Raw genomic sequence first — 26,234 nt, 5'->3', positions numbered from 1 at the left:
GGATTCTAATCTCACGCCTCTCCTTTCCCCTCCCCCACTCCTTCAAAAGAATGGGATTCTGTTAAATATGATGCCTTTAGCTGCCTGTTTCTGTGTTTTGGAAATCTCTGGAAGCACCTTAGCTCTTACCAAATCCCTATGCTTTCCACCCTACTCAATGTACCATTTTTTCCTAGAAGACATTTGAAGGAAATGTAAATCAGTCGCAGTGACCAAATCCAATCTTTCATAAACCTCCTCAAACTGTGTGTTGGGAAATCCATCACGGTTTATGGATTAGGAGCTTGCATAAAGCAAGTGTAAAAGCTTTTTGAAGTTAAGATTCATTTTTTTTTTTTTTTGAGGAAGACTAGCCCTGAGCTAACTACTGCCAGTCCTCCTCTTTTTGCTGAGGAAGACTGGCCCTGAGCGAACATCTGTGCCCATCTTCTTCTACTTTATATGTGGGACGCCTGCCACAGCATGGCGTGCCAAGCGATGCCATGTCCACACCCGGGATCCAAACCGACAAACCCTGGGCCGCTGAGAAGCGGAACGTGTGAACTTAACCACTGTGCCACCGGGGGAGCTCCAAGATTCACATATTATTATATATAATAGAGTTTAGATCACCAAGCAACCTAAAAGTTGCTACAATATTCTATACTGTTCACCTTTGAAAATGTGTGTTCTTTCTAGTTTGACAAGAGGACATAATTAAAATTCAAAAATATTCTTTTACCCGGGTTCCCTTTTCTCATTAATCAACAAATATTATCAAGCGCCTACTCACACCGAGGCTTCCTCGACACTATCCTTGTCCTTGAGTAGGCAGCCAAGAAGAGTACACATGTGCTGATCAATAGGCAGTCCTAAACAGAGTGGAGCTGAATGCTTCAACAGTGTAGTACTTGTAATATGTGCCATAAGAGCTCCTAAGAGGGAGCATTAAATTATAAAGGAACACCCTCCCCGAGGTAGGGTTTCAGTTCAGTTAGGTATATGCCAGCTCTCCCTAGGTGTCAGCTGGAGGTTGAGGCCCCAAACCCCAGGGTCAGCAGTCTTGAAGAATCATAAAAAGTGAACGGGGCTATCCAGATGGGAAAGGCCATGTGAGCCAGTGGCTGTCAACCCTGACTGCTCATTAGAATCACACGTAGGGAGTCGGAAAAAACACCAAGCCTGGAGCTCCCAGTTCAGGAATTGATTTAACTGCTCTGCGGTGAGGCCTGGGCATAGATATTTTTGACATGCTCCCCAGCTGATTCTAATGGGCTGTCAGAGTTGAGAACCACTTAGTTAAACAATATCTACTATGACACTATTAACCTCATTACCCCAAACTGATTATATTGACTTCCCATTCTTTGTATTTGCAGATTTTAAGAAGGATTAGGCTATCTTTCTTAACATCCGGTACAGCCAGTTTCTTAGTTAATGAGATGACCTTTATACTAATGAAGATCTAAAATTTCTGCTAGATATGAAATAGATGGAGTGTATTTTGATTGTGGTTAATAGAGCTGCAGGATTCAATAATTAAGGATCAGTTTGCTTAAATTTTGCCATCTTACAGTAAAAGCGGAGTGCTATTCTTGGACTGAATTTGGCTAGACTCTGTTCTCTGCTTAGGCATCACTAAAAGATATCTCTTTTTGCTACCTACGGGTGAAAGAAATTTCAAAGTGCATATAAGACCATAAATATGTGACCAACCTTCTCACACGCATTCCCCTCTCTGGTCATGAATATACTAGTGAGTGCAGGCTTTGACAGGTGTTTTATGGAACTGACACAGGACTTTTGGACTGCTGTTTCAAACTGGTATTGTATCCAAAAAAATACTTGAGCTGAAAGAAAACTACTGAGAACAAGAACTGACTCATCTCACGTACAAAGTCTGGGACCAAAATATAAAACAAAACAAACCCAACAATTAATTGAGAATAAATAAAATTTTATTTAATGAATAAAGAAACAGTCCATCACATCCTCTAAATTGCTTTTTTAAACATCCAGTTTGAATTAAATACTGACTCTTAATTCCTTCTTTTCTTCTAATTGCAAAGTTTCCAAACAAAACACAACCTCCAACAAATCTTTAAGAAAGCACGACTAGGAAACAGCAAAGGGTGTCATGGAGATGACGTGGTCTACCAGAATACAGTACCATATACCTCCTGAAGAAAGACACAGTTTATGCTCACAAACGTTTTGGCTTAAGTGATCACTGGTTTTCAGTTCCACAGAACGTCTAACATGCACAATGCAGAGGAACAGGAATAAAAGCCGAGATGCATTAATTGCTTCCTAGCAATAGAGGCAAAATATACAGTTTATGTAATTCACGCATTTCAAAATGGCTATCTTAATGGTTTTTCCATTAGGATTTCAATAACCAAAAAAGGACTTTAGAAAATAAGTTGACTCAAGCTTCCTAAGATGGAAGCATACCACGTTTGTGAGCTTTCTGGGGCCTGGTGTGTTTTCAAGTGGAAAGAACTTATGCAGGAAGAGAAAGGAAATGCATAAAAGGTGTCACTTGATTCGGTTTGAATTAAGTTAGCTATGGATGCTCCACGACTCCTTACTTGAAGTGTGTGTTTGTGTGTGTGTGTGTGTGTGCACATGCCTTCAGGCACATGCACGTCTTTTGTCAGTCCCCATGGCTGACATGAATCTTCAGGGTTGAATTCAGACTTGCTGTAGCTGAGAATGCAGAAACAGAGACCAAAGGATATGCTCGTTTTTGAAAGTCTATATCTATCTGTTATCCTAAAGTTGATTCATTTTGGTGTAAGGCTGCTGACATGCTAGCATGGAACGCTTCTTCATTACGGTCTGGACCAGTAAAATGGAATTGCCCTGAACTGCCTAAGTCAAAAGAGAAGACAGGACTTCCTTGCTATTTCTCGGTGCCCTGTGGAGTCATTATTTCCACCAGCTTCAATCATAGACGCGGGAGTCAGAGTTCCCTTAGGCTATTCTGCCTGGGTCGAAATAAGTTTCCCTGGAATCTGCCTGCAGAATGCAGATAGGATATTTCTTGAATTCATTTGATTTTCCTCTAGATTTTTTTTTAACTGCCTGCCATCTTGGAAGAAATTCCATCAGTGTGTACCATCCTTCTAAGGAAAAATGAAGTAGTGGGGTAGGAAAGAAATGAGAGTTTTTAAAACAAATTAACCACTTACTTTGGAGAAAAGTATTTTTAACATTTTCCTTGGGGGAAAAAAAACACCTGCTACCGCTTTTTTTTTAGGGTCCCTGAAGTAAACTTTTCATAAATATTTATTTATTTATCCTACCTTCCATCTTCGTAAATGCTCAAGTATTTTGCTTATTTTATAGATGAAGAAACAGAGACCCCAGAGTTATAGAAAAATTAGAGGATGTGTCTGAAATTCATCTGAGTTATTAAAATCCCCCTTATTTCTAGGAATTCACCTAAGAATTCACCTAGAAATTCACCTAAGAATTCCTAGAAATAGAGAGCTCTCCTAATGCTGTTAAATACTTTACAAATTTTTATCTCAACAGGGAGGTAATGGGGGAGAAAGGTAAGCCAAGAAACTTAATACTAAAGATAGCAAAAATTAAGTGAAAATTAATCAGAAAAGAGGATAAGTTGTCTCTGAAATCAAAATACTGAAAAAATAAAATTTAATTTACCAATATGTATTAAAAAATACAGTGGCATTCAAATTATCTCATTTGAATTATTTCAGGATTTTAACTCTCCCTAAAATACACAGGAAAACCATTTAAACTATGTACATACAGGTGTTTACTAATCTTTTAGTAGTGTGACCACCATAGTCAATACTAGTATAAATTAGTTCACTGGATTCTTGGACCACTAATTGCGGGGAAATTACAAGTCTGCCTCTAGTTTGTAGATAACTCACTGGATCTGTGTAGAAACAGGTTCTTTGTAATTTTGGGACATCAAGCAATTCACTCTTCCCATACTATATGAAAATAACTCCTGTTTCTCCTGGTTTTAAAACACCTCTTATTGTAGCAAAACTATACTTGGATCTCTATTTATTTCCAATCTAAACTGGTCCAGCTCTCCACTCCGCTGGTCAAGCATCTTTCCCATCTTTAAGTCTTATTTTTTAATGTGTCTCTGTTTTCAGTTAGGAGGCTGAATGAATTTCTTGGAAAGTTAAAGAACATTCTATGAGAAGTCTACTGGATTTGTTTGATGTTTTAAGAAGACCAAACCCTAATTATCTTTCTGTTACTCTAGAGATATTTAACCAGGTTATAACTCATGTAGTAATTTATACAATTTGAATAAGAATAATTTTTAAAAATCATTTTTAAGTATCAATTTGTACATTAAAAAATTGCTCCTATCATCATCAAAAAGTAAACTTGGGGGCTGGCCCCGTGGCCGAGTGGTTAAGTTCGCGCGCTCCGCTGCAGGCGGCCCAGTGTTTCATTGGTTCGAATCCTGGGCGCGGACATGACACTGCTCATCAAACCACGCTGAGGCAGCGTCCCACATACCACAACTAGAAGGACCCACAACGAAGAATATACAACTATGTACCGGGGGGGCTTTGGGGAGAAAAAGGAAAAAATAAAATCTTTAAGAAAAAAAAAAAAGTAAACTTGGAAACTAAACTGTTTTCTGCATTTTAAAGAGAAACATACATTTATTTCAGCCTTAAAATATTTATTGTCAAATAATGTTGAAATATTTTAAATTTTGTTATTAGGAAAACATTTTCTATTCACTTTTATGTTAAAATCTTCTGGCAAATTAGTATTTGTATTCCTCCACAGTACAGCTATTTTCTTTATGCTTATTCTCAGCATTTCTGGCACAATTCTCAGAGGATTGAAAAGTGCGTTCTTTCTCTATTCCTTGCAGTTTCAAGGCTATTGCTCTTCAGAGTGTGGCGTGGCCATCATTTATGCGTTAACAAAAGGCAGCCTGTTTATGGTTTTGTAATACCAAGTATGCTAACTAATGTAATTAGACAGAAATAAGAGGCAAACATACTTTTAACAAATATGCAATTTTTTTTTTTGCGCTGCACAGATTTTTAAAAACATGGTATTGGCAACTTTTTTAGCATACTGATGACCACTGCATTGTCAAAGTTTACAAGATGCTTGACATTCTTCAAACAATGCTTCATTAATTAACTTTCTGAAATATTGATCCGCTTAAAACTAGAAAAGGCAATTAGTGGTGAAAAGGACTCCAACAAGCCCTATTACAATCTAAGTAACTGTTCAACTGGTAAGGCACGTTGATTTTCAACTCAACCTTCAGCAGAAATACTTTGAGTCCAGGTTACCCAAAGACTCTGGAAGTGACCTTGAATAATGGTCATTATGAGTAAATTTGCCTTTGAGTTTACAACCAGCTTATAAATAGCCCGTATACACAGTCCAGGAGCTCAGCTTGGAAAGTAGTTTGGGAGTGTGTGAGGAAGAGGAGGACAGGGGGAGGCTGTGATCAACAAGAACAACTTGGGTGTGTGACCCAGTCAGTTTTCTAGACCTCTCTTCATAGCCTTTTTTTTTTTTTTAACTTTGCCAGGAATTCTATCAATTAGAAGTTGACAGGAGTAAGAATGCAACTGCTTTAAAAAATGCAGCACCTCTGTGAAGTTAAAAGACTCTCAGGCATTCAGAATTTGTTCAATTGGACTGCTTTCTTCTGGACAACGAGCCACGATGCATGGAACTGGAGTTAGGTTATTTTGGAGCATGAAGCATGCTGGCAGGCCGTGGGGAAGGGGTGTGAAGGGATGGGTTACAGCAGGGATTACAGAACATGGGGCACAGGGCATCTGGGGAGAAAAACATGGAACAGGGGATAGATGCAGAAAGGACCATAATCACTCCAGCTTTGACACATCATAGACACAAAAAAGGAGGGGAAAGTAGTCTCTCTTTTCCTATTGGCTGCTTTGCCTAGGTCCCTCTTCTTGGGGTTATAACCCAATCTAGTGTAATAGATACTGTAACTCAGTCATGAATTAGACTTCTTTTGGGTTCACTTGGGAATCTAGCATTGGGTGATGTGGATATGTGAGGAAATATATTCTGAGTTTTAAACAACAAATTTACAGTGAACATCTAGATGGCAACCCATTTATCATTTGAGGAATATCCAAATTAACCTGTTGTCACAAAAGTCAGCTTTGACTCCCCCGGGAATTATTCTCCATGCTGTCTCATTCAAACCTCTGGCTCTACCCAACTGCTTGTCTCCTAACCATTTAATCTCATTGGATGCCTAGAAAAGTTAAGTGAGGAATAAAATGAGAAAGATGTATTCAAACCAGTCCCACTATTTGGCAATTCAGATTAAAACCTAACTTTGCTGAAGGGTGCTATGTTTCCAAAAGGCGGTTTGGTTTGTGTGCGTGTGTGTGTGTGTGTGTGTGTGTGTAAGATTGACCTTGAGCTAACATCTGTGCCAAACTTCCTCTATTTTATGTGGGGTGCTGCGACAGCGTGGTTTGATGAGTGGTGCTGGATCTGCGCCCAGGATCCAAACCTGCGAACCCTGGGCCACAGATGTGGAGCGCACGAACTTAACCACTGCGCCACTGGCCGGCCACAAAGCAGTTTGGTTTTAATGGTATGTTTTCTTTCTCCATTTTCCCTCTGATCCCCGTTTCCATGGCTAATCAAGTTATGAAAAACCTTCAGTTGTTTGGAGAGAAGGGTACTTTTGGGATCTGGGCTGCTTTTTGAAACAAAGGGCCAGAAGAGCTGCACCGACCTCCCTCTGCCCCCAGTGCCTTTCTGCAGGTTTTTGAGCTTACTCTGGGGCCTTCATGAGTGCTCTGTGTTTAATGAGCGTAGAGCAAAATAGTAGGGTCTAACAAGGCTAAAGAGCGTGTTTGTTTCTACTTCCCAGGCACGCACTGCATGTGCAAAAAGGGAGGGTACGCTCTTCATCCAGGCCGACAGTATAGCCTTATGCCGTCTGCAGCCCTTTGGACCTTGCTGGGTAGCTTGTGTGATCAAATCATGGTAATAAAATGATTTTTTTCAACCTCAGCTGCTCATTGGAATCACCTGGGAAGCTTTAAAAACTACTCATGCCTGTGCCATGACCCCAGAGCTCACCGATTTGGGGTTGTGGCCTGGACATCGGGATTTTTCAAAGCTCACCAGGAGATTGTAATGTGTAGCCGAGGTTAAGAACCACTGCTCCGAATTCAATTCACTTTGTTTAAAAACACACTGACTTACATAGAATTTTTAAGTTCAATTTAGGTTGATAAATATTTATTGAGTGCTTACTCTGTATAAGGCACATGGCAAACTTCTGACACAGTCCTTACTAAGAAGTAGCTAAAATCTAGTGCAGGCAAGACTGGGCTAGTGCGAGCAGAGGGACAGGCAGGTATATGGAGGCTGTGTTTTATATAAAATACTGTACAAAGTAAACTTCTCTTCTTCCAGCCTCAAGAAATTTGCTGTAAGCTTTCAAAGAAAGTAGAATTATATTTGATTGAGGTCTGGGGGATAAGAAAATATTTCAGAGTCAGTAGCGTTGGAGATGGACTGTAAGGAACAGTTAAGGTTTCCGTAGGCGGAGACTGGGGAGAGAGCCTTCCCGATGGAGGCAAAGAGTGGACTGTAGCTGGAAAGCAGGGGCTTATCTTAAATTTGCTGGTGCACTAGGTGTGTTTTCTGAGCAGCGGATGAAAAGCTTTGGGAGCATATTGACTTGCCTTGAATACCACAGGGCAGAACAGCGGGTACCTGGATTGGCTCCAAGGAGCCACGGGGGGTTGAAAATTGGGGAATGATATGATTGGAGCAGTACTTCAGGAAGAATGATCTGATGCTGAGATCCAGGCTAGATTCAAGTGGGGAGAAACAGCGGAACTAGAGGCCAGAAGACCAGTTAGTCTCTTATTATGGTTGAAGTCGGAAGTACTGAGGGAAATTAAGAAAGTAATGAAAGTCTGAACTGGTGAATTGGAATGGATGGGGATGGAAAAGAAGGCCTGAATATAAAAGAAATAGTAGAGTTAGAATGAACAGGATTTGTTGATTGATTGGATAGAGGAAGAAAAAAAATGACTTGGATGCTTTTTATTTGGATAACTAGGAAAGTGATGGTGCCGTTAATAGAAATCATTAAACCACGCTGAAGAATGTTTATGAAAGGGAAGATGATGAATCTGATTTTGGATACGTTGAGTCCAAATATATCCAGCGGAACTAAAATTTCTTGTATTAGTATCCCTTGTTGTAATTGAATTCCAAGAGCATTCTTAAAGCAGGGCATTGATTCGTTCAACACAGTGGCTCTCAATAAGGGGAGATCCCGTCTCCCAGGAAACATATGGCAATGGCTGGAGACACGTCGGGTGGCCTGGCCTAGAGAGACAACCAGGAGAGTGGCTGCTATGTCATTGGCATCTAGTGGGTAGAGGCCAGGGATGCTGCTAAACATCCTACAATGTGCAGGACAGTCCTCCACAACAAAGAATTATCCAGCCCAAAATGTCAATAATGCTGAGGTTGAGAAACCCTGCTTTAACAAAATCCAATAGTTCACATTTCAGGAATTTTTAGGTTTGCTATATTTTAGGTTGGACAGCTCCACCTAGTGTTCAAATATAATATTTATCTTTGTTCTGTGTTGAACACTAGACAACAGGTAAAAAATACTTAGAAAGGTAAGACATACAGAGATGAAGAATATCCTTTCTTCATCCAGACAGTTCAACAGAAGAACTGTCTAGAGTTTATACAAATAGATGTAAGGAGAAGATCGGTGCACAACTGTGGAGAAGCAATCCTAGAATTAGAAAGTGCTCTGGTCATAAAGAGATTTCATAATAAAGTCAATAGCAAAAAGAACATTTTATAGGATGTGTTCTGTACGAAATGCATTCTGTTTCATTACAGTTGCATATATTTTTACTATTGTTCCTGCATACATGAAAAAGTAAAAAAACTAATAATTCTGTTAAATAATTGACTGAAACCTTTATTTCTTAAGAATGTAACCTCTCGCATTTTTTTCATTAAGAAATAAAGATTGAAAATAAGATGATTTTAGAGTCATGAAAAATATAGGATGAAGAGTACTGGAAACTTCTATTTGATAAAGAATAGATTTTTGCCCCGAGAAGTAGACTCTACATGCCTTGTATTTTACCTCTCCTTCTAGATTGTGAGCTCACTGAGGACGGGACTGTGTTTTATTCATATCTTTGTGTCACCCACGGTCTCCAGCATAGCATCTTATACAGAGTAGAAACACAAATGATTTTTTGAGTGAATGAATTTATTTTTATACTGGAAATCCTTGCCTTGAAGTGAAGAAAGTTTCAAGCCTTTCTAAGCAATTACTACTTGTTCGCTTGAGTAAGATGCCAGGAGAGGGTGCCTGGCTCAGAGACCACCAGAGACCTGCCCACAGGGAGTCGGAGACAGCCACCTCCAGTTCATTTCACTGGTGAATCTGGAGCAAACCATGCTGTGGCGACAATTCCTAGGGCAATTTTTGCACTGCTGTGTGAATTGTAGATTCTCTTTCTACTACAAGATTCATTCATCTAACAAATATCTACTGAATGTCTACTGTGTGCTAAGCACTCATCTAGGCACTGGGGATATCGCAGTGAGTTTAAGTCTAAAAATTCCAGAAATTGAGAGGCACCAATTTTGAATTTGTGAGTTAGAATAAAGATGCATACTCCGCATTCCTCCCATTTTCTCAGCTAGCATAACATTTTCTATGTAGAAAATGCAATTTCAGTAATGATATCAAAGCAGTCCACAACTCTTAAAGACCTCTCCTTTCACAACCACTGCTTTGCTGGGGCAAGTGAAAAACAAGACTCTCCTATCACCTCTCTCCTTGTTTGCATCTCTTCCTTCCTCACTGCCTCATGCACTCCAGACTTTCGGGGAGAAGGGAGGAGCAGGAGGGTCAGTATTTTGTGGGAAGATGATGATGACTCGCGCATATATTGCAAGTGGCAATTGAAGCTAGTAGTGTTAAAAGTGACCCTGTAGAAGACTTCTTTCTGGTTGGTTTATTAACAAACTTTTAGTTCTAGAGTCTAGGGATATAATAAGTTGGAAAGAGAAACCACTCACCATCGTATCCAAAAGAAAATGGACAGACAGGCTGGTGGGGCTACAGAATAAGTGCACTGTGCAATATTGAGTGTTTCAATGAATTTTTTGCATCTCAAGCACATTTTGGCACCTTATTGTGTGGCTCAGTACACCCAGGATAAACAAATCAAAAGTGCTTCTCCACATATATGAGTTGCATCTCTAAATGCTAAGTTCAAGCTGATTTAATGAATCCACAAAAACCATTGCTATGGATGTAATCAACGAAAGGCGATGCAGACCTCCCCACTTTTCGCCTTTGCATTGTCCGCTGAGTTAGTGATACCTAAGGTCACTACTGTCTAACTCCTCTCAGCCCGAGCCTATGGCCCCTAATTGCCCCTAGAAGGGCCTAAACATCCCTAACACAGCAGGGGGCAGGGGAGCATGTTAGCTTTTTCCCAAAGCAGTGGATGGCAGCTGCATGACATCTTTGGTTCATCTGTATTGTATTCTCACTTTTTGTTGGAATCTTTAAAAGGCACAGCCCTCCATCTCTCCCTCAGCCAAGACTGCAGGAGTCCCTAGCTGACTTATTCAAAGCATTCCTTGCCACAGGTCCAGCAGCATGGGAACTTACTCAAATCCAGTTGCTTGGAAACCACCGTGTCTGGCTTGTCCTCCTTCCCCCTCCACAGTCTGCCCCCTTACACAGCAGGCACCCAGACATTCTTAAAGTTCGTCACTCTCCACTACACTCCGAGAAGAGCATGAATACACCATTGTGCTTTCCATGGAAGAGAAGGCAGAGAAAATGTCAAGTCCTTTACTGGTGAGAGATCCATAGCGACTGCCACTGGGCCGGACGGACATGGGCTGTGGGATCTGCTGGTGCCACTGGGCTGGAAAATGGACCAAATAACATGTTACAATCAAAAGAGTACAGTCTAGCAGGTACACTGCAGGAGTGCGCTCTGTCCTCACTCCAACACTCTCCGTGGCATCTTGCTAAGGCGTTGAAATGTGTCTGGGTCTGAAATGCCTCATTTGTAGAAGAGAGCCGTAAAATCTCTCCTTCCCTGTTAGGAATAGGGAAACTGGGTTGGTGATCTCTTAAGCCCTAATTCCAAATCTATGATTCTAATCCAGTAAAATTTGGGACTATAAAAAGGAAGAATGGGTGACTAGTGTGATTTCTGAAAATTATTCCCTCTTGCTGACCCAGTGTGGGATCTGCCAGGGGCAGTGTAGTGAGGGCTGTAGGCTCTCAAGGGAGGGTACTTCAGAAGGTGGAGACAAGAAACCTGTGGAAGCGGAAGCCAAAAGATAGGTCCAGCCCTCTGAGAAGTCTCTACTCCACACCCTAATCACCCCAATCAGCCATAAGCAGGTTCTTATGAGTTACATCAAGAAGACTGAGAAGTAACTTATGTGCAATCAACTATGGTTCAGTGACAGACGAGAATTTATTAGTTTCCATGTTCATCAAGCACGGTCCAAAGGAGATCCTGTTTTCAGCAGACACTGTCCTTGGGCTTGAACATGGCCTGAATGAAATATCCATCAAAACCGCACAGTCCCCGCTGTTGTCTCCAACTCAGAAATTACCGAGCAGTCTTCTGATTAGTTTTCCAGGGACCTTGATGTGGAGAAGTGGGCACATCGGGTGGGAAACACTGAGGCTCTGAGTCCTGGAAAACTATGGACCCTTTCAGGTTCCCATTTGTAAATTGGCCCTTTGTTGATTTCTTTATTTTGAATTAGTTTTTCAGATGCTAAATACCTCTGAGTGAATTGATAAAATCAAATTTTGGAAGCTATAAAACTGAGGACAAGAGGCCAGCCAGGTGGCGCTGTGGTTAAGTTTGCACATTCTGCTTCAGCAGCCCGGGGTTCACGGGTTTGGATTCCGGGTGTGGACCTAAGCACCGCTTGGCAAGCCGTGCTGTGGCACATGTCCCACATAAAATAGAGGAAGATGGGCACAGATGTTAGCTCAGGGCTAGTCTTCCTCAAAAAAAAAAAAAAAAAGAAAAACACCCCAAAACTGATGACAAAACATAAAGAAATTCCACTAACAATCAGGCACTCAGTGAGGCCACTGTGAACAGCTAGTCAAGTCTCTCCCTCATGCCCTCCTCTCTTAGCCTTTCCCTGCTCTCTCTGACACCTTAACCGAGCTACTGTAATTGCTACTGTTGGAAGTCCTCCTTTCAATGAGAGGGGAACCCACTGTCCCTGTTTCTTAGGCAGGAAGTGGTGGGGATAGGGGATTCATTTTAGCCCAAGTTCTCTATCTCTGCCTCCATCCCCAGGTCCCAACTGAGGAACTAGCGCCCCCTATTGTTGATGCTGTGGAATCAGGACAGGAGCTGGGGAGAGGTGAGCCGGGACAAATTGCAATGGGAACCCAGTCACCGGCAGGCAGGATTGGGACAAGGTTCATTAGTTTCAGGGCTTATTGGTACTGAGTTCCTTAGTTGGGGACCTGTTTCCTTCTGACATAGTGAAGTGGGCAAAATGGCTAAGGAACTTAGCCTAGATTAAGAAACATATCACTGGTCTCTCTCTCTCCCCACCCTCCCAGGGGAAAGTACATTAGTGTCAGCTTCCTCACAGCTGAATTTCTTTTCAAGTCCAAGGATCAGGGAAAATAACCAGAAAGCTATATATTTCCTCCAAATATTAAACCTAGAGAAAATGCCAAGCCACGGCCCCTCCTGTAGTGCTACTAAGAAAAGGGATACCTGATGTGCATCTATAAATAGCAGGGGCCTCAGGTTCTAGACAGAGTTACTCTTATTTGTTATTTTGGTTAATCATTAACCAGTATGTAATGAATAAGAAAGTTATCAAGCTTACTGATTATTATTTTATTTCATTATTTACTTATTATTTATTTTTTTTGAGGAAGATTAGCCCTGAGCTAACTGCTGCCAATCCTCCTCTTTTTGCTGAGGAAGACTGGCCCTGAGCTAACATCCGTGCCCACCTTACTCTACTTTATATGTGGGACGCCTACCACAGCATGGTGTGCCAAGCAGTGCCATGTCCTTACCCAGGATCCGAACCAGCAAACATTGGGCTGCTGAAGCAGAACGTGTGCACTTAACCACTGTGCCACCAGGCCGGCCACTGATTATTTTTTTAAAAATCACCCTTCTTGGTTAAGAAATTTGTCTCCAAAAAATACCAGTTAATGTCAAAATTATAGAGGAGAGGAGTAGATTATACAAACACCTTAATAAAGGTTAAATTGTTAAATCTTGTTGAAAATTAGAAACATAGCTCAAAGGAACAATACAAACACCTGGATTTGCATCTGGCTGTAGTCGTTTAACCTCTCTGAGTCTCAGTTTCTTCAGCATTTAAATGAGAGTAACAACAATTACAATAATCTCATGGGTTTGAAAGGATCTAAGGGTACAATTTGGTAAATTACAAGTCACTATACAAATGTCATTTGATATTATTATTATTATACAGCTCTGTATTGTTAGTCTGATTGTGGGGTTAGGGCAATAAATATTTATGGACTAATTTAACAGATGAATAGGGTCAGGAAAATTCTGCTAGGGGGAGGTCTGTCTGGGGTAAATGACAGGCAGTGAGGAGGGAGTTCCAGTGGTGGCCCACAGCAGCAAGGAGTCGGCCTGAAGACGCTGGATGATTAGAAGCACAAGCACACGTGCGCTCTGAAGTAGCTCTAATTCCTAGTATTAGAGTCTCTCTTTTGGAAGAAGCTTAACCTCATAGTGAAACGTAAAAGTGTACAAAAGCTGTGAGGTGACTAGGATGAAATGACTTTTAAAATCCGTCCCTTAAGCACTAAAACATAATCTAACCAATTCATTTATGGAAGCATATTGCACCTATGCTTAAAAAAAAAAAGATTTTTGAGTTGCCTATGATACACAGATGTTTGACCAATGCCATTACACCTACCGTATATATCCAGCCTGGCAGTGCATGACACGATGCCTGCTTCATTCTTGGCTGACAACGTGTACCACCCAGCGTCTGATTTCTTGGCTGGCTGGATGAGAAGGCAGACATACCCAGTTGCGTCCTGGTGCATACTGGAGGAAAGAAAGAATATATTCATATTGTATTTGGGGACAGAAACAGCCTTGTCGAGTTTAGGGCTCAGGGGAACTCTTGGGGCAAGTGGAGCAATGCTGTGCTCCCCTCCTGTCCCTGCCCCTAGGGAGAGGACAGGGCACTCAGCTTAAGGCAAATATCAAAGGCACACTTGAAGGTGAGAAGAAGTCACAAAAGAGCAGCAGTGAACCTGATGAGGCCGAGGTGAGGGTCGACAGCCAAGGCTGAGGCCTGCTCTTGCCCTCCCCACTGCTCCAACTCTCCTGGAGTTGTACTCCTCCACCAGGGAGATTACCACTCGTCACAACCAAAGCCCAGAAAAATCTCTTTTCCAGACGAGGTTGGAAATTTCAACAGAACTTTGTTAGGAAGCTGTGGGAATGGAGACCAAAACGAGAGCCCAGGGATGGGTGAACTGTGAGCGGGGAGGGGGTTATTTCTTAGTGTAACCGACTGGGCATTCAGCATTCCGTAATACAGTTCAGGAGCAACTCAGCATGCTCCCTTCTGTTTTCTTTATGTCAGCAGTTCTCAACCTTGGCTGCATATTGCAGTCCTGATAATTACTCCAGAATTTCAGCCTGGGTTTAACATGCTGCGTCAATTTAGACTGAAGTGTTAACTCAAGAACATTTCTGCTCTTGCCTAAGTTTTACCAGAGAAAAATCCTGACCTATATATACATAGCCTTCTTAGATGCGAAAATTCTGCAAAACCTGATAGCTACAACACCCTCTGGCACAAATTCAGTTTACTGTGAAGAAGTAATTCTCAGTGGAAATTTTTGTACACAAGCTACCTTTGTTTGCTTGCCCCCTTGTGGCATAAAACCCAAATGACAAGGAAATAAGATTGGTTAAGGGCCATCAAGGGGGGCACCCACTTTAAGAAACTGGATCCTTAAAGTTACTTTAAAAATAACCACGTAGTGATGGCTGGAGAAGGAGTGTAACTGCCTTAATATTTTGTTTTGCTTTATCCTATTTTAACTTTTTACTGTCAGAGGTTTTCTGGGTACTTATATTACTGAAGACACATGACAAAAAATAGGAGGATCTCCATAAATTTCTCATACATTTTTTAAACTTAAAAATTAAGCTTTTAAGGGGCTGGCCCCATGGCCTAGTGGTTAAGTTTGGTGAGCTCGCTTCCCAGGCGTGGACCCATACCACTCATTGGCAGCCGTGCTGAGATGGCAACCCACGTACAAAATAGAGGAAGATGTGCATAGATGTTAATACAGGGAAAATTCTCCTCATCAGGAAAAAAAAAAATTAAGGTTTTGGGCCAGCCTCAGCAGCCTAGTGTTAAAGTTTCGCATGCCACTGCTTTGGTGGGCTGGGTTCGGTTCCCGGGCACAGACCTACACCACTCATTTGTCAATGGCCATGCTGTGGCAGCAGCTCACATACAAAAAGGAAGATTGGCAACAGATGTTAGCTCAGGGTGAATATTCCTCAGAAAAAAAATTTTTTTTTAAATTAAGCTTTTAAAACTGTGGGACATTCATACAATAGACTACCTTTCAACAACAAAAAGGAATAGATTCTTGATATACACGATAACATTGATGAAACTCAAGTGCATTATGCTAAATGAAAGAAGGCAGATTCCAAAGGCTACAGACTCAGTTGGGTGGCCCAAGAAGCCCCACTAAGCTTGGAAGTGCCTTTGAACATGGATGGGGGCTGTACCTGATCCTCTCTCTGGTGAAAGGGATGGTCTCATTGTCCTTCTTCCAGTAGAACACAGGTGGTGGCATGCCTATCACGCGGCACTCCAGCCTCACCGGGTGGCCTTCGGGAACCCCGCTGTTCTGCAGTTTCTCCAGGATAACTGGCGCTTTCTTCACCTCTTTGGCTGAATGAGAGAAGAATAGTTCTAGTTTGACTAGTAAGTGCCTTGGGGTTCATGCCTCAGACTCATCATGGTTCTGGAGTTTAGTGGAGTGGGCCCCCACCCACCTTACCGCCTCTTCAGAACACTTCCCAGGCCTCAAAGTGAAGATCACTGGCTTGATAAAAGCTCCAGAAATGATTAAAAAAGAAATGAAGAGACTGTCTGCACATCTTATGAGAGATGACACTCAAGGACCTGGGTCCCACACAGAGGATGCAAATGGTAGGTGTGGAATTTAAAGAGTTTCTTTCATTGCTCAGCAGTCAATTTTGAGGAATAATACATTTTATGTACTGAATATATCCTTTCTCTTTTTTAGAGGACTTTATTTTGAGGAAGATATATTAATTTTTCCTCAACTTTTTATTTTAAAAGAGTTTATAGCTACAGAAAATTTGAAAGAAGTATACTATTTTTTTTTAAAAATATGAATTATGCTTCCCAAGCAGGCATTTTTGTTCTGGCCAGAACCAATTAAGGCAAAGATACCTCATATTTCAGAGATCCAGAGTCAATATTTTATTAAAATAGTGGGAAAAAAGTAAAAGCTGGCAATCAATATATGCTTGCACAATGAGCTTTTCCTAGTCTATTGGTAAGAGGAAATTAAGAGTGAGAAAAAGAAAAAGATATATGGGGGAAACAGCCACTGGCCTCTAGCGAGGATTAGCATGCTGGTTACCCTGATTTCCTTTAGGTGCCACACATGGGAGAAAGCCTAGCACTAGAATTCGTATATTCAGAAGTCTAATTCTGGCTCTACTACTGCCCCCAGGTGATGGTGACTTCTGTCCTTGTTGGTAGGCATTACAGCATTTTGTTCACATCATTTTATAAGGTGAAGGTTCATTAGTTTAGTTATCAACTCAACGTTTGTTGAGCACCTTCCGTGTTCCAGGCACTGAGTCAGACACCAGAGATACACAGAAGAACAAGTCAGAATCTCTGACCTTAGAAGCTCATAGTTTCCTCAGGGAGGCAAAGGAGTAAACAATTACGCAGAAGGCCGTAAGTGCTCTAAAAGTCTCTCCTTTTCTAAGTGCTAAGGAAACAGAGGAGGATGCCTGATGGATCCACTGTGCCTTGGTGGTGACCTTTGGATTGAGCCTTTGACGATGAGTAGGAGGTTGCTAGGCAAAGAAGGCCATTCCAGGTAGAGGAATCACGGATGCAAGGGCGTGGAAGCTTGGGGTCAGGGCAGAGCTTAGTGTGTTCCAAGGGTGACGAACTGCAGGGCCAATGACTTGAAGTCAGTGGTAATCAATCGATTAATTGATTAATTAACTATTACAAATTACAATGACTCCTACTTATTGCATGCATAATATGCACAAGGTACCATATTATGTTTTTAGCTTACTAATTTGTTTTTGAAAGCAATGTAGGAAATATGGCCCTTACTACAGGGAAGGGAAAAATGAAGTTAGACTTGGTGGGGCAAAGCACTAAGGAGTTCTTTCAGACGTTCTGCATACTTGGGCAATAACTTTGGAGGGGGTTATGTTTAGGGGTCCCAGCAGCAAACCTCACCTACTACAGTGAGCTCCAGACTGAAGGAATTCTGTCCGGTTTTGTTGGTAGCAACGCATGTATAGGTCCCTGCATCGCGTTGAGTGAGTGGGTCAATGAGCAGAGAGTGGACTCCGGTCTCCCTGACCAGCATCTTGTGGGAGGCATCTGGTAGCACAGGTTGGCCATTGAGCAGCCACGTCAGCTCTGGGGGTGGTAAGCCACTCACCTAATAAACAACAGGACAGCTGAGGCAAATGACAGACTGATGACAGGAAGATTTATTTGGTGGCTGAATTCTTCATCCTTGTCTGGCACCAAACAGACAGTGAGAGAAAATATGGGGTGGTAAAAAACCTCTCTGTGGGGGCATCAGGACAAGAGGGGTCTGAATTTAAACTGTTTAGTATTTTGACCCCAATTCAGGTCATGATTATATTCTAGATTAGAATAAATGACAATTAAAAAGCTAAATAGATTAATAACATAGGCCTGCAGTGTCAATTTCAGAGATGATATTTGCTTACATACCTAATAAGCAAGAGGTCGCCAAGAAAAAAGCAGACATTAAGCCAATGTTCTCAAACCTTGCTGTGTATATAATCACAGGAGGAGTATTTGACAATCCCAATGCCCACTGACTGTATTAAATCAGAACCTCTGGGGACGGGACCCATGGGTATCTTTTAGGGTTTGGGGTAGAAGAAGTAACGGTCAGTCCTGAATATTGTTTAGGCAGCCACTGGGAGAATGAGAACCACTTAGAGAACTGGCTCATACATGCTTAACCTCAAGCTGTTACTAATTTACGTCTAAATTTCCCTTAGCATTCTGCATCTTTGTCTGGGGCAGAAGGGGTGACAAGTTTCTCTTCATGCTGAGAGATATCCACACTGCTCAACTGAACCTAGTTTCTGGTCAAAGACTCGGAACGTAGAACAGCTAAAGGAGATGGATGCTGATTAGGATGAGAAACCAGCTTCTGTTTTCATAAATTGCCCTGGAGCCATTTTTTCATGACTGTAATTTTTCCAAAGGCTATGCCTCACAGCAATTCACTCCGAGGACGCGAAAATCACACCTTCGGCTTTACAGTAATAAAGACTTTCCAGGCTCCATATGGAAAATGTCTGAATTGTATCACCTTTCTGGTTGTCTTTTACGAGTGCAGAGTTAACTTCATAGAGAACCAATGTAATTTTTATTAAGATATAAACACAAAAATGTCATGAAATCCTTTCGTCTGGTATTAAGCGGTCCAAAGGGCCTTGTGGGAAAAAAGTGATCTTTCTCCCTTCCCCAGTGCTCCTTTCCTTGAAAAAAAACCCAAACCAAACAAACCATAAAACAAATAAAAATAAGTGCAAACAAATAAACCAGTATAAAATATGAACAGATCTGGAGCCAAGGATGGGTGCTAGAGTCTACCTTACAGTCCAGCCGACAGAGGCGCCCCTCGTGAGCCACCAGATCCCCAGGAGCCTGCAGGAAATGTGGTCGGAAAAAGCGCTCCTGCAGGGGCTCTTTGTCTCTTTCTTGCACTCGGGACCTTCCTCTATAACAACAAGCATGTTCAGGAATTAAACATAGAAACTAATTTACAAACTTACGACAGTAGGCATTTAGGCACAGCTATAGGGTCCAGAGAACAGATATTTTTTTGTGGGGGGAGAGAAAGGAGGTTGCTAGACCAAACAAATAATAATACAAATAATAAATAATAAATAATGATGTAAAACACAAAGTGGTAAGCATCTCCTACACTGCAGGATTATCTTGTGAGATCTGAAATCCAATAAACAGGCTTTAGCTTCTTTCTCTCTGAAGTCATTCTGGGTTAAGTGGCTCAGCGCCCCTTATCTTGGGTTGACCAGTTGTTCAAAAGTTTCAAAATAAACAAATAAATCAGTATTCAATCTGAACCTCAAAGAAGAGCCAAAAGCAAAGTCTTGTTTATTACCCAGAACAAGGCAGTGATAATCCCTGTGTCTGTGAGTAATAGAATTTAACCTGGCTAATAAATTATGGCAGACCATTAGAGATGATCATGAACTAAAACTGGTTAAAACCGACCAACAGTAACAGCTGCTCTTGAAGAAGAAACAACAAAATGAAGATGAAAGTATAGTTGCAATGATGGTGAAATACTGTATCTGAAACGTGGGTCTCTATTTTTGTTCCTTTGGTAAGTCAAATTCAATTCATCCACGTCAGCATCTGTGGAATGCTTTGCTAAGGCTTTGTGGCACCACAAGACTCAAGAGAAAGCCAGGCTCTTTTTTCTTAGTGGTTAGTAAAACCAGAGAGGAAGAAAGCCAGTTACTATATTGGAGACAACCACAACCAAAATATTTGATCTATATACACATAACTGTTAATGGCTTCTGTTTCATTAAAGAAAAGATGGTAATTTAATTCAAAGAGTCCAATTTAGATATTATGTGCACAGGTGCTACTGACGGTTGCAAATTTTGAACCATTAAAATCGTGCCGTAGATCTGTGCTGCCCAAATTCAGTGTGCTTATGAATCACCTGGGGATCTTATTAAAATTCTGATTCTGATTCAAATTAAGATTCTGATTCAGAAGGTCTGGGGTGGGGCTTGGGATTCTGTATTTGCCACAAGTTCTCAAGTGATGCTGATGTTGCAGGGGGAGGGCTACCCTTAAGCAACAATCTGTGAACTCAATACTTTGGTGTACACTGTAAGGGATGGATGCTTGGGAGAGACTAGAGGGGGAAGTTCTTATTGTCTTTACCTGTGAGACTGACCAGCGGATGTTAGTCGACTGCGAATGGGCAAACCTTGTACCATCAAGTGGCCAGAACAGCTGATTCTCCCCTGAAAAAACAGAAAAGGAATGAGATTCAATAAGAATTCCACATTTTTTCAATATATAAATTTTTCTGGACTTGAACATTATGAAGCTTTTGGCTAACTATTATGAGTTTTTCTTTGGATCAGGGGATGAAAACAATATAATGTGACTTCTTAAATAACTGTTAGTATTCCAGGGGGAAGGATTTTTAAGAATATTGTGATGACTTTCATTTTTAAGCTGAGAAATGAACAGAGCACAAATGTAAAAAAATTTGAATTATTGTGAACTTAACCTTATCTGCAGCCACATGCAGAGATCATGGCCAACTATTTTTATACTTTACTCAATAGAGATTATCTTCAAAACTAACAAACATTTTAATAGGAAGAGTGGGCGAGATTAGAAATTATGGTTTTGTACTTCCTATTTAACAGTAGTGGAAGATATTTTATTCTGCCATATCTTTTAGGGGAATTTTAAGTCTTGATCTCATTCAGAAAAGCAAAGTAAAAGATTATGACTTTCTAATTTTTACCAACGAAAAAGGACCATATGAGTTTGAGGGATAGTCACAAGCCTTTATAAAGTAATTTGCTTATTCTCAAAAGAACAAAAATAAGAAATCATTCTTTGATAGAATGACTTATTGACTTTTCAAGAAAGTCAATGAATTGATAAACACAAGATTTAGCCCAAGAGATCTGGGACATAAGGAAGAAATACTAATGTCCTTTGACAAAGGCTGAAGATTTGAGAGATCCATCAGTGTCTAACTGATCTTTTAAGCTGTGATACTGTGCTCTCACTACACACAATCACAATGCTTCTCATTCATTTTCCTCAGCAATCCTTAGTAACTCGCACTTCTCAAGGTCTCATTCACAACATCTACTGCTCCTTCCTCCGAGTGCAGCACAGCGCAGAGCCCTGCGTCTCCACCTGGGGGTTGGCAGCCATGATGGTGTAGTTGCCATCGTCATCGCTGGTGGTAGATTCAATGTGCAGAGAACATGTCCCATCTTCTTCTCGCCTCATTTTGCAATGCCCATTTCTCTTTGAAATCTGCTTCCCATCTTTGAACCAGTAAACCTGAAATGAAAGATGATCAAGGGAATATACACTGTTCTGTCTATCTTTAGAGGGAAATGAAGTAGGGAGTAAAGTGAGGCAAGGGCTGATTGCCATCTCTACAGGTGACCCATCCCTTATAAAGTACTTAGAAAAAAGTGATAAAAATGGCAGTATAATATGCTCCTCCGCTTGTACATATACAATGTTTAAGTCAAAAATTCTACAAAATTTAGGATCGAGATAAAGCTTTTGCCTATTTTTATTGTACTTCATAATTACTTTAAAAACCACCCTAAGGACCAGACATGTCTTCAAAGCCAAAATAATGAAAACCAAGAGCTGAATCTTTTCCCTTCATCCTGTTTACAAGCTTAAGTCTTCTGTAGTCACAGAGTCTCAGGTCCTAGAATAGCCCACCTTGCTTGAAAAGGTAGTTTGGTTTATTATACCAAGTGGAATGAAGCCAGGATTCACTCAACTAAATTTCTCATCTGGCTAAAATTTAAATAAATATATTTTCCAGATTAAGTTCTGCATGTATCAAGGAGATTTCTCAAAGACAGGAGGAGAGAAAGTACTGGCTGCAGCTGCCGTCCTCTACATTTCCTGGTTACCTAACCATACGTGATAACGCCACGGCTAACGTTTGTGAGAGCAGAGTGGAGAGATTCTCTGCCGCAGCCGCACTGAGTATCAATCCTTCTCTCAGCTGACTGCCAGAAAATCTGGTGACTCATAAGATTTTTCAGCAGTCAGTGATAATGACATGACATTTTCAGCATTTACCAACCTAAGAGTAATGATACAAATATAGTTCACTTTGTACAACAACAGGAACTGTGTGGATATTCAATAGATGTTAAATAGGAACAAAAATATCAATTTGGTGAGTTTGATGGCTGACAGAATCAATAGCCCAAAATAGAAGATCATGACTAAGAAGTTTATTTTAAGCTTTTATTAAAATTCTAACACCGATAAGTCTGATTTATTTCTGGCCTGACTATTTAACAATCCTATTCCTGAGTGTCTCTTTTTTCAGTCAAATTATCTGGGCTTTGTCAATTTTCTGTTATTGGTTTTCATTCTCTCTGTAGATGCTTCACTAGGGTCTGATAAGACTTTCCTGAAGGCGCTGTCTACAGTCCTGCACAGTTGGTCGGCCAGCTGGCTAGTCATCTTCCCCTACCTTTGGAACAGGTATCCCAACAATTTTGCAGGTGAATGTGACTGGAGAGCCTTCTGTGACACGGAAGTGCTTGAGTCTTTTGTCAAAGATGGGAGCAATACACTTGCCCGTGGGGATCTCGTCATGTTGGATTTCATCATCTGATTCATCAACAGGGGTACGTTCCAAACGAAACTCTATTTCATTCATCAGCCTCTGCTCAAAGCTTGAAATTTTGTACTCCTGTCAAAATGGCAAACATGTTTCAATTTCAATTTTTATAGGTGAGGAAGAAGTTGTCTATCAGTATAACTTGAGGATGCAACTCATTTTTAAGACTCAGATGTTAGATTTATATCACAAAACTCAAATAAACCAGGCATGTTCCATTTCCAGTTCCTCATCATGGAGCACTAAAGGTGATTTCAGTGTCTCTACTATAATCCCAAACTGCCTTAGTGAATCCTGATTCCTCACCTTGAGCATGGAGCCCCAGTAGAATCCTGTAGGGAATGGAATGAAGATGGAATGTAATTTCCATAACTATTATTCATGTCCATTTCAATATGTAGAACCGCCCATATGGTATCTTGGCAAAGCTACTCTGAACTGCATTCTGATGCATGCCTGCATCACCAACTTCCGGTCTCTACCGGACATTCCCATCTGCATGCTTGAGGGGAGCCTGTCTTGAACAGATCTCCCTTGACCTCACATTCACCTCCATTGCATCTCTCTGCTCCCCTCACAACTAAACTATTTCAAATAATTTTCTCTTGTTATGGGATCATTGCCTTGTTGCCTGTTCTCTCACAAACATACTCCAATTAGGTTTGTGTTCTCACCGTTCCACCAACATTACTATTATCAGGGTCTCCAAATTTGCCATATCCCGTTGTCACTTATCCGTTCTTACTTTACCTGACCTCTCAGCAGCATTAGACACAGATGGCTACTGTCTTCTTTTTGAAACATTTTCTTCTCTTGGTTTTCATGACACCAAACTGGTTTTCCTTCTCTTTCTCTAGCTGCTCCTTTTCAGTCTCCTTTGCTAGCTCCTAATCCTAGGTAGGTGATCTCATCCAGTCTCATAGCTTGAGATACCTTCTGTGTGCTGATGACTCCAAATCCACATCTCCAAGCCTGATCTTTCCCCAGAACTCATATACCCAATGGTCCACTCTACATCTTGGGAGTCATATACCAACGATTTACTCTACATCATGGTGTGGGTGCCCAATAGGCATCTCAAACTTAGCATGGTCCAAACACGACACACTTGATGTCTGTCCCCCAGAGATGCTGCTACCCTGCTCACCCTCATCTCAGGAAATGGCGCCACTATTCATCCATTAAAATTTCTTAATGGTTACTCTCAATTTCTATACTTATCGCAAGGTGGAGAGGTGATAGCTTTCAGACTGCCACAGGGCCTCAGACCACACTTTGAGTGTACCGAGTTAAACCCTAAATCTAGTACTTAGCCCGAATTCCTCTCTCTCTCCCTGCCGTATGCTATCAAGCTTAAACGTCATCTCGCCAAAGCAGCCTTCCCAGGCCACTTCATCTCAAGTAACTCTCCATTCTAATTCTCTACATAGTACCGGTTGCTATCTAGTATTTTTCTTGTTTGTTTATTGATTGAATATTTCTCAACATTAGAATGTTAGCTCCACAAGGGCTGAGATTTTCTTTATCTTGCTCCCCACTATATCAACAATATGTGGAATATTGAATGCCTGACTCATGGCAGGCACTCAATGACTAACTGAAGAATGAGTGAATACTCGAATGATATGGGGGCAATCACTTATTCCAACACTACCACATCTTTAAGGAATCTGGAGCCAGGTGCTTGGAGTGAGGGTGAGACCTCTGGTTAAACTTGTGACTCTAGTGAACCATAATTTTATAATTTAGGTGGGCTCCATGGAAATGGTACCTGAATGCCACTGACATGGAATTTGGAAGCACACAGGATTCATATGATGTGTTCTCAAGCTATTAAATCACATTACTCATGTCTTCTAGTTATTGTCTTATGCATATTATCACCTGAATTTGTGTAGAATTGGAACTTAGAAAACACAGAAACCAACAATTTCTTGGTTTTAGTTTCTTGGAACCAATCATAAATCTGTCCCTCTCAGACACGTCTCACACTGGGTAGGCAAAAAAAATCCACAGCTCTTTTGGGGTAGAAAAAATGATTAATCTCCAGTTAAGCTTATTAATTTTTAATCAGGTAATTGAAACCAGTTAAAGTAACAAATTATTCACTTCTACTAAGTTGAAACCTAGTTTAGTTTAAAAGTGCTAAGACTTTTCTACATTATAGAATTTTTACAAAGTCAATAATTAGAGCTTCCAACTAGCCACCTATTAGGTTGGACTATACGAAATTGCCATTTTTTTGTAGGTCAAAAATGGTAGAATATAACCAATTTCATATGATTCAACCTAACATTTTCCATAGATATATTCAGAAGATCCCAAAAATTTGAAATATTTTGTAGTCTTTTCAGTTTAAATTTTTCTTCTTTGTTGAATTGCATTCATGCTTCCAAATTGGCATTATTTTTCCTTTTCACAAATTTGTTTATTTTTTGGGATGTGTAGGAGTAAAACCGAAGAGTTATTTTATTCCTTTACCATATGAGGTAGGTTCTAAATGGTAGCTTTATTACTTTGAAAATTACATTCATAAAGAATAATTCACATAGTTCTCAGACCTCGCACACAGATCCTAGAGTTCAGGGAACTCCAGACTTTTCGTGAGGGTGGCAGGAGGTCCTGGCCGTCTATGGTTTCTCAGCTTGTTTCATTTAAGGCTCCCAATTCCCAGTCCGTTCCATGCCGCCTCTAGCCGCTATTTTAATGGGGTCCTTGCTCCAAGCTAAAGAACTTTCTCTGCAGCTTCTCCTACTACATGACAGGTGAGGGCTGGTAAATTCCTCTCTAATTACATTGTCGGAGTTATTATAGGGGGAGATGAATTCCTGAAATTCTATATTGAAAGTATGAACTAATTTTTCCAAAGAAGTGTTATTATACATGGTGGTGAGCTCTGATTACACCTATACTTCAGGAGTGTGATGAGTGATATTCATAAGGGTCTTAAGTGCCTGCCTGAGAATATAAATACCACATTGTCTCTAGGTATTCCAAACAGCTAATTTTAGGAACTTGACTTTATCAAGTTGGGGCCTGATTTTACAGAATTTATAAACGTTTGAATTGATTTAGCCAAAGGGACTACAGAAACAATATGATGAAAATATGCACATTTTGTTTCACCATAAATGTATACATATTAGTTATATATTTATTATTTTACCAGTACTACAGATTGGGAGGTAATGAGAATAGAAAATTCAGTGAGTTATTTAAAATATACAGTTCATAACTAGGTACTAAGGATACAGCTGTAACCAGATTTTTTTTTTTTTTTTTTTTTTTGCAGGGGAAGATTTGCCCTAAGCTAACATCTGTTGCCAGTCTTCCTTCTTTTTCTAGAGCCCCACACCCTGCCAAAGCCCCAGTACGTAGTTGTGTATAGTTGTATGTTCTTCTGGTTCTTCTCTGTGAGCTGCTGTCACAGCATGGCTACTGACAG

At 40.7% G+C, this 26,234-nt stretch overlaps 1 protein-coding gene across 3 annotated transcripts in view; it reads right to left on the bottom strand.

Moving 5' to 3' along the window:
- Positions 1-1,919: 1,919 nt before the first annotated feature.
- The window catches only part of MYPN (myopalladin), a 102,212-nt gene continuing 77,897 nt past the window's right edge, over positions 1,920-26,234 (bottom strand). For all 3 annotated transcript variants that reach the window (XM_008537177.2, XM_070563850.1, XM_070563857.1), the window contains exons 14-21: positions 22,640-22,861; positions 21,319-21,468; positions 20,317-20,399; positions 18,985-19,111; positions 17,578-17,785; positions 15,843-16,008; positions 13,993-14,126; positions 1,920-10,949 (exon numbers count right to left, since the gene is read on the bottom strand). In XM_008537177.2, coding sequence (XP_008535399.1) covers positions 10,780-10,949; positions 13,993-14,126; positions 15,843-16,008; positions 17,578-17,785; positions 18,985-19,111; positions 20,317-20,399; positions 21,319-21,468; positions 22,640-22,861 — 1,260 coding nt within the window. In that variant the 3' untranslated portion in view covers positions 1,920-10,779. The remainder of the gene's footprint in view (positions 10,950-13,992; positions 14,127-15,842; positions 16,009-17,577; positions 17,786-18,984; positions 19,112-20,316; positions 20,400-21,318; positions 21,469-22,639; positions 22,862-26,234) is intronic.

The sequence above is a fragment of the Equus przewalskii genome, chromosome 1, assembly GCF_037783145.1.
Source record: "Equus przewalskii isolate Varuska chromosome 1, EquPr2, whole genome shotgun sequence".
NCBI classification, from domain to species: domain Eukaryota; kingdom Metazoa; phylum Chordata; class Mammalia; order Perissodactyla; family Equidae; genus Equus; species Equus przewalskii.
This window is presented reverse-complemented; position numbering and strand designations above follow the sequence as displayed.